This window comes from Ovis canadensis, chromosome 3 (assembly GCF_042477335.2).
Source record: "Ovis canadensis isolate MfBH-ARS-UI-01 breed Bighorn chromosome 3, ARS-UI_OviCan_v2, whole genome shotgun sequence".
Taxonomy (NCBI): Eukaryota; Metazoa; Chordata; class Mammalia; order Artiodactyla; family Bovidae; genus Ovis; species Ovis canadensis.
In genome coordinates this window covers 177,497,001-177,511,142 of record NC_091247.1, presented here as the reverse complement: position 1 = coordinate 177,511,142, position 14,142 = coordinate 177,497,001, and the positions used below count along the sequence as shown (strand labels likewise).

Here is a 14,142-nt window from a genome sequence, read left to right as displayed (position 1 = left end):
CAGATAAAATAACATGCAATTGTAGATGGAATTTTCTGGGGATTCTGCACCTGTCCCCTCAGGAAGGAATTGAATATCACACAGAGGATTCATATACCATAGACAGACACTCAGGAAGCCAGTGAAATAAAGTGTTACCCATACTGAATACTAGGAAGTTCAGTGCTCTGGTCAACAATATTAACAACCCTTCTAGGACTTATCACTTACCTTTAGAAGATACAGCTTTGTGAAATGTTAAAAGACCATGTCCAGTGATTTCTAGAAAGACTTTTCTCATACTCATTCTGATTTCCAAGTGCCCACACAAGCGAGGCCACTTCCTCATGCCTTAAAACCTTTAGGATCTCAGTTTTTGAGATGGAAATTGTTTCTGTTTCAACAGCTCCAGCAGATGACTCCGTTAACTTTCTTAGCCTCCTAACTCACACCTGTATCGTGCCTTTGATCTGGCTTCTGCAGTCCCCCTACATGGTCTTGTCCCCTTTCCTTACTCAAACCCACCTCTATATTGAACATTTCCTCTGTTTTCCTCCATCATACTCAATGCTGATCCCTACTTTTCTTAAGTTATTCTGAAATATCAATCTTGTTTTTGTCTAAAATTAAACCTGACAAAGAGGAAAGTCCTAGTTCTTTCATCAGACTTTTCTTCAGTAGATTCTTCTCTATCATTAAGGAAAAGCAGGCTTCCCTCATAGCTCAGTTGGTAAAGAATCTGCCTGCAATACAGGTGACCCTGGTTCAATTCCCTGGGTTGGGAAGATCCGCTGGAAAAGGGATGGGATACCCACTCCAGTCTTCTTGGGCTTCCCTTGTGGCTCAACTGGTAAAGAATCCTCCTGCAATGTGGGAGACCTGGGTTTGATCCCTGGGTTGGGAAGATCCCCTGGAGAAGGGAAAGGCTACCCACTCCAGTATTCTGGCCTGGAGAATTCCACGGACTGTATAGTCCATGGGGTCGTAAAGAGTTGGACATGACTGAGCGACTTTCACTTTCAGGGAAAAGCACTTATGTGCCATATATGCATTGTTGATTAAAAAGTGGGTCCCAGGGCCATCTAGATAATCCTTAGAGTCACGTTGTTAGGGAGTGCTTGATGTTACCCAGTACTTTGTCTGCATGAGAAAACTGAATCTCAGAGAATCTGTGCGACTTGTGAGTTTGCACAAAAAATCTGCGGCTGGAAGCCAATGTTGTTTTCAGTATACCATATTGCCTGCTTTCTTATTTCCTCTCTACATATGGCACAGTGCTAGGTGCTATAGAAACACTCCCCAGGACTTTTCAATTCAGGAACAACGCTGTTGACACAGCAGCATGAAAGGGACATCACATACAACCCAACTGGCACTGAAGTGCACACACTGCAGTTATTTATATCCCGTAATGCTCTAACCACCTCTCCCTCCCCCTCTCCCTCCCTGCTTCTCTCCTGTGTTCAACCTGTCGCTGACTCTGGCTGTTGCTTCTCTGCAGTGATGCCAAGGGCTGTCTCTGCTGCCATGGAGGCTGTTTTCCAACAGCTCACTCCCTGATGCAGGCCCGGATGCCTCTCCCTACAGGGCCTCCACCTCCCAACACTCTCCCTCAGACCCGCCAGACTGCCCTGGCAGCCGCCACCCCTTCACCTGCCATGCTGACCGTGTCACACCCACCCCTGGGAAAATCTCCAGATGTACCCTACGCAAAACACAGAGGCCTGAGCGAGGAGACGGATAGGGAGTAGGGCCCCTGAGAACACAGGGCAGGTGCCAAATTGAAAAGAAAAGAGAGATGATAGACTTTAGAGTGAAACTGAAAATAAAGAGAATGTGTTTTAATACCCCTTTGGCTGATTCATCTTCCTGTGGCACCAGAAAGAGGGGCGTTGCCCTCTATTCATGAATGCCTTATGTTTTGCCTACGAGGCCTCTCTTCCCACACCTGAAAGGGTAAACTGACAATAACAGTGTAAGTATCGGAGATAATGCTGGTTGTGGCATGGCTACAATCTCTACGTTGGAGCCTGATTCATCTTACAATTTCCGTCACAGTCTTTCTCAAAAAAGTGAGATAACTCAGGTCCATACATGTGATTCCTCAACATCCCTTCTTATCCTTTCTCTTGTTTTGTCTGTTTTCATCTCATTCAGGCATGGGTCCAAGGTGGAGTAGTGATTAAGTGGGACTGGTGACATTGTATACTTGGTGGCTGCTTATTTCCAAAGCATGGTTGGCAGGAAAGGGAGCCTTAGATTTCAGTCATTTCAGAAAGGGAACTAAACTCTAATTCTTACCCTACTATGAACTCTGCATAATATGAGCTTTCGCCCTAAAGTGCACCAGTGAGAAAAAGAATGTCAGTGATTGTCGATAGCAGAAGAGGAATAGATATAGAGGAAGAAGAGAAAGAAAGAAGGGAGGAGTACATACACTGGTGTACAGTGATTGGGGGTACTTTCCTGGTGGTCCAGTAGCTAAGACTCCCCAGTGCAGGGAGGCCTGGATTCAATCTCTGGTCAGGGAATTAGATCCCACATGCCACAACTAAGACCCAGCCCAGCCAAATAAGTAAATTTGTAAAGGTAAAAAAAAAAAAAAGAAAGTGATTGGGGAACTACTTCTGACCATGTATTTTGTCTACACTTATCCCATGCCTTGCAGCATTGTTTTGAAATAAGTAAATAGTTACTAATGCTGAAAAACCAATTATTTTAGTGAGTGGATTATTTGGGAGACATCAAAGGTGACAAGAGTTCAAGATAAGCCCACATAACTTGTTTGACTCAGTTGGAGGATTTGTTCTTGTAAAGTGCCTATTCCAGGTTAAAACTATTCACTTTAATAGAGAATAGTCCTGTTTTATGTAGAAAAGCCATCTCTTAACAAAGCTTTGGAAAGACACATTTTTAAAAGGAAGAAAGGAGGAGCATTCCTTCCCAGCTAGCCCTGTTGACCAACTCAACTCCATAACAATAGTAATTATAACAGCTAACATTTATGAGAATTCCCTGGTGGTCCAGTGGGTAAGATTCTGCACTTCCAGTGCAAGGCATGCAAGTTCAATCCCTGATTTCACATGCTGTGTCGTGTGGCCATAAATAAATAAACCCCAATTAAAAAAACAATTGCTCTGGCTCAGTTCCTCATTGAAAAAAAAAAAAAGGAACTAATGGAGTTTATTGCATACCAGACATTGTACAAAACATTTTACATACATTCTCATCTAGCCTTCACAACAGTCTTTTTTACATAAAAGGATTTAAGTCTTAGAAGATTTGGTGCCTTGCCCAAGGTGAATGATGAATAAGTGGCAGATTCCAGATTTGTCTGACTCCAAAACCTGTGCTTTTAGCCTCATGTTGCCTCCTTCGTTGGTATGACAGATGTCACGGGCAGATCATACTCAAATCCTGCAGTATGTCCTAAATAATGAAAACTATGTAGCTGGAAAATGGTAGCTAATTTATATAGCAGGCCCAACTGAAATAATTCAGACATAAAAAATGACCTCCTGGCATTTGATTATCTTCTACCTTAGACATTGATAAACCAAACCATTCCCTTAGGACAACATTTCTGTCCAGCAAAGCATTTCTCTTGCCAAAGTATAATTTTGCTGGCTACATCTGTCTCCTCCAAGCCCTGGAATCAAACCTAAACTAGTAAATTCTGCTGACCTGGCAAGACGCTCGCCCTCCAGGGCATTGTCTCAGGCTAAAGTAATACATCACGTTGCTTCCCACTCTGTCGGCCCATTTCTCCAAAGAGCCCTAAAACAGTAATGTTTCTTCTTTGAATCTCTAGTTTTCTTGCCTGTAGGCCTTACGCTTTAGTTCCCTGGCCTTTGGGACACAGGCAGACTGAACAGCACTAGTTTCACACCTGCCCTTGAGTTGGGGCTTCCAAAAGAAAAGCAGATTTGGAGAAAGGAGCAGCCTCACCAAGCTCTGCTTCATTCCTTTCCTGCCCAGAGATACACAAACATTGACTTGATTGGGTAATGGGAAGACTTTGGTCTTTGGGGTTATGGGGATTTAGTAGCTGGGAATGAGTTGCTGAGTTGTGGGGGTGGTGGCAGGTCGAATAGGGCCACAGTTCCTAGAAAAGATGACCTCGTCCAATTGAGAAGTAGTGGGACCAGCAAACTGGCAATTAAAAATTAACACAGGCCAAAGTGAAATCAATGATGAAATTTGATAGGCTTTCAAGAAAAGTTTATGACATGCTGTTCATAGAAAAGAGGACATTTTCTCAGTGTTCACTTTTATAAATGCCAAAGGCCAGACCTACTTGGAAAGACCTACAGAAAAGGCAGAAATGTGCAGAGTCCACAAGCAACATATGAGGCAGGCAATAGGTATATATTTTGAAAATTTTCTTCAAAAACAATCCTAATTTTAAAATATTTTCACAATAGTCTTGATAGTGACAGGTGCTTACTTCCCCAATATGTGTTTGAGTATGTGTGTGTATAGACTCTTGCTATTATAAATGCGTTATGATGTGTATAATCTTAACAGCAGTGAAGGCATCTTTCCATACCTTTACTAAGTACATGACCACATATATCTCAATATTTGTTTCAACTCAAGTGTAATTTCTGCGGAATTTTTAAAGGCAAATATTGACTCATCAAAAGGCTTTAATAAATGCAAATCCTATGAACTCAGGAAATACTGACCATTCAATGTATTTCAGTTGGGATCTAGGTAATGGCCCTATCACAATTTTCCTTATGTTAGGAATTCATGAAAGGAGTTGCTTTCCCACATAAAGCCATAAAACAGGAAAGACTGAGAAGTGAATCTCACGTTTCCACACAGGCAAATAGCAGTTAAAATGCTAACTTGGAGATAAATTTAAGATTACTCACATTTTACCAAACTTTCCTACTAGCACCCCACACAGAATTATGTCAACTGGATGAATTTTTATTAGATAAGGTGGTTCCATGGAGCATTGTTGCCTAAGAAACTAATCATTCTGTATTATCCTAAATTGTGTAAATTTAGAATTTTCTAAGTTTTAAAAACATCTAGAGGTTTTGGATAGATAGTTGGTGTAGGAAACCTAACTGTCTGACTTCTACACGTATTAATTGTAGTGTTTGATTGTGTGATCAAAGTTAAATGCAAATTTGTTTTGTATTAGTTAATAATCCATGTGTGTTTTCTACCAGACACATAAAAGTGAATTTTCTAGAAATAGCTCTGAAAATACAACTTGAACCATCTTACTTCTTTCTTTAAAAAAATTTTTGGAGTATAGTTACTATACAATGTTGTGTTAGTTTCTGCTGTATAGCAAAGTGAATCAGCTATATCTTATACATAAATCCACTCTTTTTTGGATTTTCTTCCCATTTAGGTCATCACAGAGCACTAAGTAGAGTTCTCTGTGCTACATAGTAGGTTCTCATTAGTTATCTGTTTTATGCATAGTATCACTCATGTATATATCTTAATTCCAATTTCCTAATTCATCCCACCCCCGCTTTCTCCCTTGGTATACATAGGTTTGTCCTCTATGTCTGTGTCTCTATTTCTGCCTTGTAACTAAGATCATCTATGTCAATTTTTTCCAGATTCTACATATACACATTAATATACAATATTTGATTTTCTGATTTGCTTCACTCTGTATGTGAACTGTCTTACTTTTTCCTATTTTCAAAATACAATCAACTTTTCAGCTTTCTTCTTTTAGCAGTTTCTAGAGAACAGTTTTAGTCCTTGGAACTCAAAGAGTAACAAGTGTATGTCTTCAGAATTGAATATTTCCCTATTTGAAAAATGTTTGCTTTTTTCATTATTTAAATACTGATTTTTCAAATCAATGTCTCTTCTTTCTAATGATATAGTTAAAATAATTAAAGGAAAGCTTTCTCAATAACCAAGAGGGGAAGTTTTAAAGGAAATTAAAGTTGAGTACGATGTCCCAACTACATTCTCAGAAAGCTATAAGAAACACCAGTTTATGTAGCATCAATAAAAGCAGTACTGTTTTGTTTTGTTTTGTTTTTACCCAATGATGAATGACCAGAGTTCTTTGTTCTAGAAGTGATGACCCCAGTTTAATCTCAGTATTAGCCCTTCTCCTTCAGAGATGGAAGGAAGCATCTTGCATCCATGACAAAATGTGACACTCAGCTAATTGGGATGGTTTTGATGATGCCGCAATTCTGCCCCAAACCCTTATAACTAGCAAGTTTGCCCTGAAGATTATTGAATTACTCCACTGACCATGCATTATTTAAAAGGAAGTGCTATAATTATAGGAGCCAGCTGTTTAATCATTGGAATTCTGTCTGTTGGCCAACTTTCAAGATAGAGTAAAATGCTTTGATGGTACTTTGTGTCAGCTAATGGAGGATTCAGGCCTAGTTAGGTGGTAGCCAACTTGTCTGCTAAGCAGGCTTTGGTCTGTGTGCTCTGAAGCAAATCTACTGAAAAATAAATACATAAATATATAGATTTCCAAAGTCAATACTTCATCATCAAGGAAAATTCTGTGAAATTCTATACATGCTTGTTCACTCTAACAGTTAAGGAAGTATATGGACCTTTCAAAATGTTGGCATAACAGAACTCTGGGAGTATACTTAGTTGTAGAAAATATTTATTATCCCAGTCACCTGTTTTTTGTTATAGTATTGAGTACAGAAAAATAGTTTGAGCATCTTCAGGAACTCAAGTGACAAATAGAAAACAAATTTTAACCTTCTAACTTAGAAAATATTTGGACCTTTTTCTTGAAGACAATGTAAGTGGCTTCCAATCATACTGAACATTTAGTTGGCCTTGATGAGTTTTCTCCATTTCTTTACATATTGCCGAATGTTTGGAATAGAAAGGACCATAGCAGTCAGGCGCTGTTCAATACAGGAATATGCTCCTAGGATCTCTACCAGGTGTTCATACAGCCTTTACATAATGGGACATTCATTACCTTTAAAAGAAGTCAGTACCATTTTTTAACACTTTTGAGTTCAAATTGTTAAACATTTTTTCCTTATATCAATTCAACATTTGTTTCCTGTTCACCTAACAATTCTGCCCTGCTGCTGCTGCTGCTAAGTCACTTCAGTTGTGTCCAACTCTGTGCGACCCGGGAGATGGCAGCCCACCAGGCTCCCCTGTCCCTGGGATTCTCCAGGCAAGAACACTGGAGTGGGTTGCCATTTCCTTCTCCAATGCATGAAAGTGAAAAGTGAAAGTGAAGTCACTGAGTTGTGTCCAACTCTCAGCGACCCTATGGACTGCAGCCTACCAGGCTCCTCTGTCCATGGGAGTTTCCAGGCAAGAGTACTGGAGTGGGGTGCCATTGCCTTCTCCACAGTTCTGCCCACTGGAGCACAATTATTGATAACAAGTGCTTAATGAAGAGTTTTTAAATGTAAGGATCCCTTTAAAACTGTTCATTCCATCTCATTTAAAAATTGCCCATAATGACAATAGGTGCAATTTTGAGATCATTAGAAATCTCTATTTTTCTCAAAATTGATACTGTTGCAAATTATTTTACTGCTTTCCTGGTAAACCACATTGCATCAGGCTCCCAGTTCTAGCCCATAGCAACAAATATCTTTATTTTGGTTCTGGAAAAATAAGAAATATGAGGCATTTGAAGATAAAGAGAAAAACTTTGACCCTCTAACACTAGCCTCTCAATTGGTGAGAAATTTTTCTGTTGTTATTAAATATCTTGATGTAAACCAGAAATCAAGTCTATAAGATACTTCAAAGGATCAATTAAACTTTAAAAGGCAAGGTAAACACTTGTTATATTCATATATTTTCAATGAAGTACAATTAGTCCACGGTAGACATTATGAGTAGACAAAGCATCTTTCTAGGATTGCGGTGGCTAGAGATAACTGGTAGTTACATTTACGTCAAAATCCAAGTCTATAATATTTCAACAATATTAAAAAACAGATATAGACATAATGTAAGCTTTCTTTTTAGAGCATTACAGAAGAGTCCTACATTTCTCTGTTCCTAAATTCACTGATCTATGGACTGAAAAGCACAGCTATTTCATAGACTGAGCCATGTCGAACTCTGAGCTCATCTAAGAGGTGACAAACCAGATGCCTGGTGTGTGCTATTATTTTTTGCTGTGCTGATGATTACCTTCTGTCTCACAAAAGGAAATAGACCTGTGGTGAGTTTCATGCCTGTCAACAGTCACAAAAAGGGAATATGCAATATACACAACATTTAATGTTATTCTCAGATGAAGGTTAGTGTCTTCCTCCAGCGGCATGCAAGGAGTTCCAGAACCTATGGAGTGTCAGGAGGAAAACAGAAGGGATGCTTAAAACAGAGGTGCTAAGTAGGTCCTCGGATCACAGAGGTTATCCTTCCCCATCTTCAATCCATAAGGATGAATTTTGAAATTAGTCATTTCTAAGTTAGCCAAGTTTGAAGGTTTCTGAAACCACTCCTGCCACTTTACCTCTAAACCTCAAATTACCATTCCAAAGTCAACAAGTGAATCTCAGTTATATCCCATTAAGAAATGTATTGTTTCAGCAAAAAGCAATTGTTACCTGTGGTGGATGATGAGGACAGTTACCTCAAAGTAGGCTGAGTCACCTTGCCCTCTCTCCCACCCCAAGAGAAAACCAAAGTGTATCAGCTACTCTCCACTGGCTGACCCCTTCAGCCTCTTGAAATGGCCACTGAGCTAAAAGTATGTAGAAGTCCTTTGTGGGTCACAAAGAACCATGTAAGCCCATTTGTGTCTTTAATTTATAGTTCCAGGAAAATATTATATAAACAAACAAACAAAAAACAACAACAGCAAAAAAGCATTGTTTACATTGCTCAAGGGACCATATGAGCCCTGGTTTGCCCCGGCTGGCAAGCAGAGGCAGAGAGTCTTCTGCACTGGGCAGTCCTCCGATGGCAAGTGAAAGCACCATTGAGGTTCCAACTGGGCACAGCTGCCCCATTGCTTCCAAATCCCTCAACCATGAGGAGCCCACAGGGTTTGCCCTGAGCAAAAGCAGCACACCCCACCCAGAGAGACCATAATTGAGCCCTCGCTGAGTTCTATCCCCAGCTGCCCTAAGAATGACAATAAACCTGCCTTAAAGGGAGGAGGCATCCTCATGTTCCAGTGCCAAGCATCAGGAACACATTTGGATTCTCAGAAGATTCAATGAATGGCTGGCCCCTTGGGCTGCAAGGCGGCCAAACTAGTTTGGTAGCAGGCCATGACCACGGGTCTGATCTCCTTCCACCAGGGAGTTCAAAATATATATAGGGATTTTGACTCTCAAAACTCCATCCTGAAGTACAGCATCATTATTACATGAATGTAAGAATTTCTGTTTAAAATATAATGCTGTCTTCTGTGTCAGAAATTGAGATTGAACATACATCACATTGACTAATTGGATCCTTCTGGGTCAATGGTTCACAAATTTTTTTCCATGAAGCCTGGACATCAGTGAAGAAGACTGAGGCCCTCCACCTCCCAAGGGAGGAACAGGAGGCAGAGAAAGCCAAGCTCCATGTCTTGCATAAGCCATAGCAGTTTCACTTTCGTCTATTTTGCATACTGATGTATAAGATTTGGTGTAACAAAAGTCCTACTATGACAAAAAGTTTACAAAGAATTCAAGTACCTTTTTAATTTAGTTTCGTATAACTTGTTTTGCCCTCTTTTTAATTCTAGAGCCAGGAAAAGTGTGTCCAAGTCAAAACAAAACAAAACAGAATCAAACTAAAACCTACTTGCCAAATAAAGAGGCCTAATTGATTTGCAAATATCAAAAGAAATTTGATTCATGGTGTTCCCTCTGGGCAATCAGAATCAAATGAAAGGTAGACATTTAGTTCATTCTTAGTCTAGTGATTATTCTATAAGAAAACAGAGCTAATGGTTCTGATCCCTCTAAGGTGATAGAAGAAGTCCTATCACATTGGTATTGTTATCAGTTCAAGTTCCAAAGCTTCTAGATGTGGTCAGTAGCAATGCTGTCTCTTCATAGACCCTATATGATCCTAGAAAGTGATGTTCAAAGCAAACTAACGTATATTTAGGATCCAGTAGATGTCAAGTGATGCACTTAGTACTTTTAATACAGTATGCCATGTAATCCTTAAGCGATCATTAGAAAGAACATATTAACTCTCCTTTACAAATGGGTAAACTGAGGCCCAGGAAACTTAAATGACTTGTCATTTGTTTATGTCATTCCCATCTCTGAGTCTAGGTTTCCACATCAGTTAAGTGATGAGACCTTCCCAGATTTAAAACCTCTTTGATTTTCAGTCTGATGTTATAATGGAAGCAGATAAGACAAAGAACAAACACTCGAGCCATCCTATGCACAAAAACCATGCAGATTTGCTAAAAAGATTAAGAAAATGGAAAATATGATCTTTTAATTAATTTTCCTAGCAGTCTCTCAATTAAGCCAATATATAAGGAGAGGTGAGGATTGGGCATAGACAAGACCCTCGACTACAGGTGGCTAAGAATTTGAGGACAATTAATACAAATAAATGAATGATGAATGAGCTATTGCCAATGAGAGTGGCACTGACTGCTGGAGATATACTGGAATCTGGGAAAATCTGGGAGGGTCAAGAGTTGTCAGAGGAGCTTCAAAAGAAGACTAACTTATGAAGGTGTGGGTTGACATGGTGTGGGGAGAGTTTTCAGGGGCTGGGTGTAGCAGTGAACACAGCCTATTATCCCACTCTAAAACTAGGCCTCTCTCTTATCTGCACAGACAAGCCCACGGGGTACGGCTCGAGCAGTCGGAGGGCGCCCCAGACAGGAATCGTGGATGAGTGCTGCTTCCGGAGCTGTGATCTGAGGAGGCTGGAGATGTACTGTGCGCCTCTCAAGGCCGCCAAGTCGGCCCGCTCAGTCCGTGCCCAGCGCCACACCGACATGCCCAAGGCTCAGAAGGTAAGCCCACCAGGGGCGGCGGTGAGGGTCGGCCATCTTCGCGAGATCTGAGTTATGTGGCTGTAGCAACTTAGCAGCAGCAGCATCCGAATAGTAATTCATACCCTAATAGACTTCTGGCTCATAGGGTCAAAAGAGCTCCATTCTCCCCTGAGAGGTTCATCTTTTCTGTCACTCCACATTATAAATTCTCCCTTCCACCGCTGTGGCCCATCTGATCACCAGAAGATGGTGGAGAAGAGTGACTAAACCTGGGCTTTGGCATCAGACAAAACTGGGATCCTAGCTTTTCCAATCACCAGCTGAGAGCCCTTGGCCAAATAATGCAGCCTCCCAAGGCTTTGCTGATGAAACTCTCAGTAAAGATGGGATAGCAGTACCATTTACCTCATCAGGTCATTAATGTGCCTGCAATGCTTTCCACACTGGACAAAGTAACTGTCAGACAAGTGTTAAGCTCTGTCATAACTGTATGAACAAAGCATGTGACCTTTCAAGTCCTGATATTCTGTAAACATGCAAAGAAAAATAACACTCTAAAATTGGAACTAATAGAAATTCACATTTAGTGGCAAACACAAAGAATAAAATAGAAATTTCAGTTTGGCTCTAAGAACAGCAAGAAAATTCTAACGATCAAAATCTGCAGGTGTCAGTACTAAGAGTGAGACTTTAAACAAGCCTTAGAGGTACTGTCTATGCCATCAAAAATATGTAAATCATCTGACCTGATGCACATTGATCACTTGATAAACCTTTGTTGAGTGAGTGAATAAATGGGTGAACAAATGTATGTAAGTGATTACATTTTCGTCACTAAGTAGAAAGAATGAGAACTAAAGAGAAGGTGAAGAAAATGAGGAAGAGTGAATAAGGAAAGTTAAATGCTCTCAGATTTCCCTGTGGACTCTCTTGAAAAACAACCAACTAGTGGTTTTAATCTTTGGAGTTAAAACTAGCATCGTGCAGAGGGCACATGATAAGAGATCAAGAAGCTCATAATGACAGCTTGGCTGCTTTCTGGTCCTCATTTGCAGCTGAGGCTGGATCAGGGGCCTTAGCAGAGATGTGACCCCAGGGAGCCACCCTGAGTGATGGAAAGGGACTGGGCACAATATGATTCAGAGAGAACACAGGAGCCAGTCGATGTGTCAGGGAGCAAGCCCCACATACCTTTTAGGGGAATGTGACTGGGAAGTGTGCTCAAGGTAAGCAGAGGCAGGTTAAATCTTTCTCTTTCCAGGTGACCCAATGCCTTTCAATTTCTACTTTGGGAGGGGGTGGGTTGTGTCAGAGATGAGTCCATAAGTTCTGGAATGGCAGGTTTGATAGTGACTGAGGTCCAGACACCTCTCCAGCACCAGTGCTGTCTTCTGCATCTATGGAGCCAAGGCATTCAAAGGCTCTGGTCTTCCGGGACACCAAGGGGACCACCTGTTCTCAATGCAATTATTTTTGTGATGTTTACAGTATCAGCTCCCATCTACCAACAAGAAAATGAAGTCTCAGAGGAGAAGGAAAGGTGGGCCAAAGAAACATCCAGGAGGGGAACAGAAGGAGGGGACGGAAGCAAGTCAGCAGATGAAAGAGCAGAGGAGAGAGACTGGAGCTAGAAACTGAACACAGGCAAGAAAGGAACACGGAGGAAAGAAAGACTAAGACAGGTGAGGAGGATGAGAGAGAAGCAGACAGCAAGAGAGAAAAGTGGGAGATGCTATAAAGGAAATGAAGAAAAGTAGGCCAGCTGGAGCTAGAGAATGCATGAGACAGAAGGAGGAGAAGAAACCTGTTGTAGGAAGTGGCTGATAAACATGGAGAAATGGAAAAGTGACATATAATGCCTGAGAAAATCCAAAGACAGTGGCAAGAATGAAAACCTGAGCAAAAATCACAAAAGAGGGAAATAAAGCAATATTCCCTTCCCCATGGAAAAATAAGAATTAAAATAAAAATCAAGGTTTTTATATGCATTTTAATTTTTTGTGTGAATTTTACAAGAATTTCCATGTCAACAAATGTCCAGAGTTAAATATTAGCCCCAAATTTTCAGCAAGACTGAATTGTGTCATAAACATTCCCAGATTTCCTTCCCTACAGGGTGACTGGAGGCTGCATTTCTTAGTCAAGCTCAGGCCAAAGGGCACCCAGTATTTGCTTAAAGGCCCGTGAGGCCTGAGAGCTTACCTATGAAAGGAGGTCACTGAACTTTTTGTGTGTGCACTTTGGAATCAGATATAAAAGATGTATTAATGTGCTAGGGCTGCCTGAATAAAGTACCACACCACAGACTAGGTGGCTTACACAACAGAAATTCGTTTTCACACATTCCCGGAGGCGGGAAGTCCAAAGTCGGAGTATTGGCAGGATCAGTTCCTTCTGGGAGCTGTGAGCAAAGGATCTGTTTCAGGTCTCTTTCCTCCACTTGGAATTGGCCTTCTTTTCCCTGTGTTTTCACATCATCTTCCCTCTGTACAAATCTCTGTACCCAGATTTCCTCTTCTTATAAAGACACTAGTTATACTGGATTAAAATATGATCATCATGATCTTATTTTCACTTAAGTTATCTGTATAAAGACCCCATCTCCAAATACAGTAACATTCTGAGGTACTAGGGGTTAGGGCTTCAACTTGTGGATTTGGGGTGGGGTGGGGGACACAAGTCAGCCCCAAACCAAAGACTCCTGATGTCTGACTACTGCCCTATGATTCCATCACCTATAAACTTCTCTCTCTCACACATGCCGACCCCTCCCCCCTCCCCCTAGATATTTAGACCTGAAATCCTATGAGTTTATGTTCCATGAAATACCAAGGCCATGTTATGTTAGGGCTGCAAAAGGACTCAAATCATTTGCTTCAGTCCCTTCATTTTAAAGATAAGGATAGTGAGATCTAGAAATGGCTGAAGGATGGCTGAAAATGGCTTGGTTTTTAAGCCACACCCTCTTTCTGGCCAGCAGAGAACAGCACAAAATCAACATGGACTAAGAAAGAATTCCAAAAGGAAAAGATGGGAGTGAATGAGAACAAAAGCACTCAATTTTCTTGAGGGTAAAGAAACACCAGGTAGAATCACAGAATATGAGTCTTAAAGATTTTCTTCCTTCAGTTTCCTTGATTTAAGTAGTAGGATTAGTATCTTCATAGATAATAAAGCAAAAAGTCTCAAGATCATTCAAATTGTGAATTATAAGAGCTAAGGGAGGATGCAAGAGAGAAGTG

At 40.8% G+C, this 14,142-nt stretch overlaps 1 protein-coding gene across 21 annotated transcripts in view; it reads left to right on the top strand.

Annotated features, from left to right (window-relative positions):
* The window catches only part of IGF1 (insulin like growth factor 1), a 74,218-nt gene that overhangs the window by 47,789 nt on the left and 12,287 nt on the right, over window positions 1-14,142 (top strand). For 8 of the 21 annotated variants that reach the window (XM_069585199.1, XM_069585194.1, XM_069585196.1 and 5 more), the window contains one exon: window positions 10,737-10,918. In XM_069585199.1, the coding sequence (XP_069441300.1) occupies window positions 10,737-10,918 (182 nt within the window). Of the gene's footprint in view, window positions 1-10,736; window positions 10,919-12,388; window positions 12,883-14,142 lie in introns of those variants that run through there. The other 13 variants (XM_069585180.1, XM_069585190.1, XM_069585177.1 and 10 more) reach the window with 2 other exon arrangements.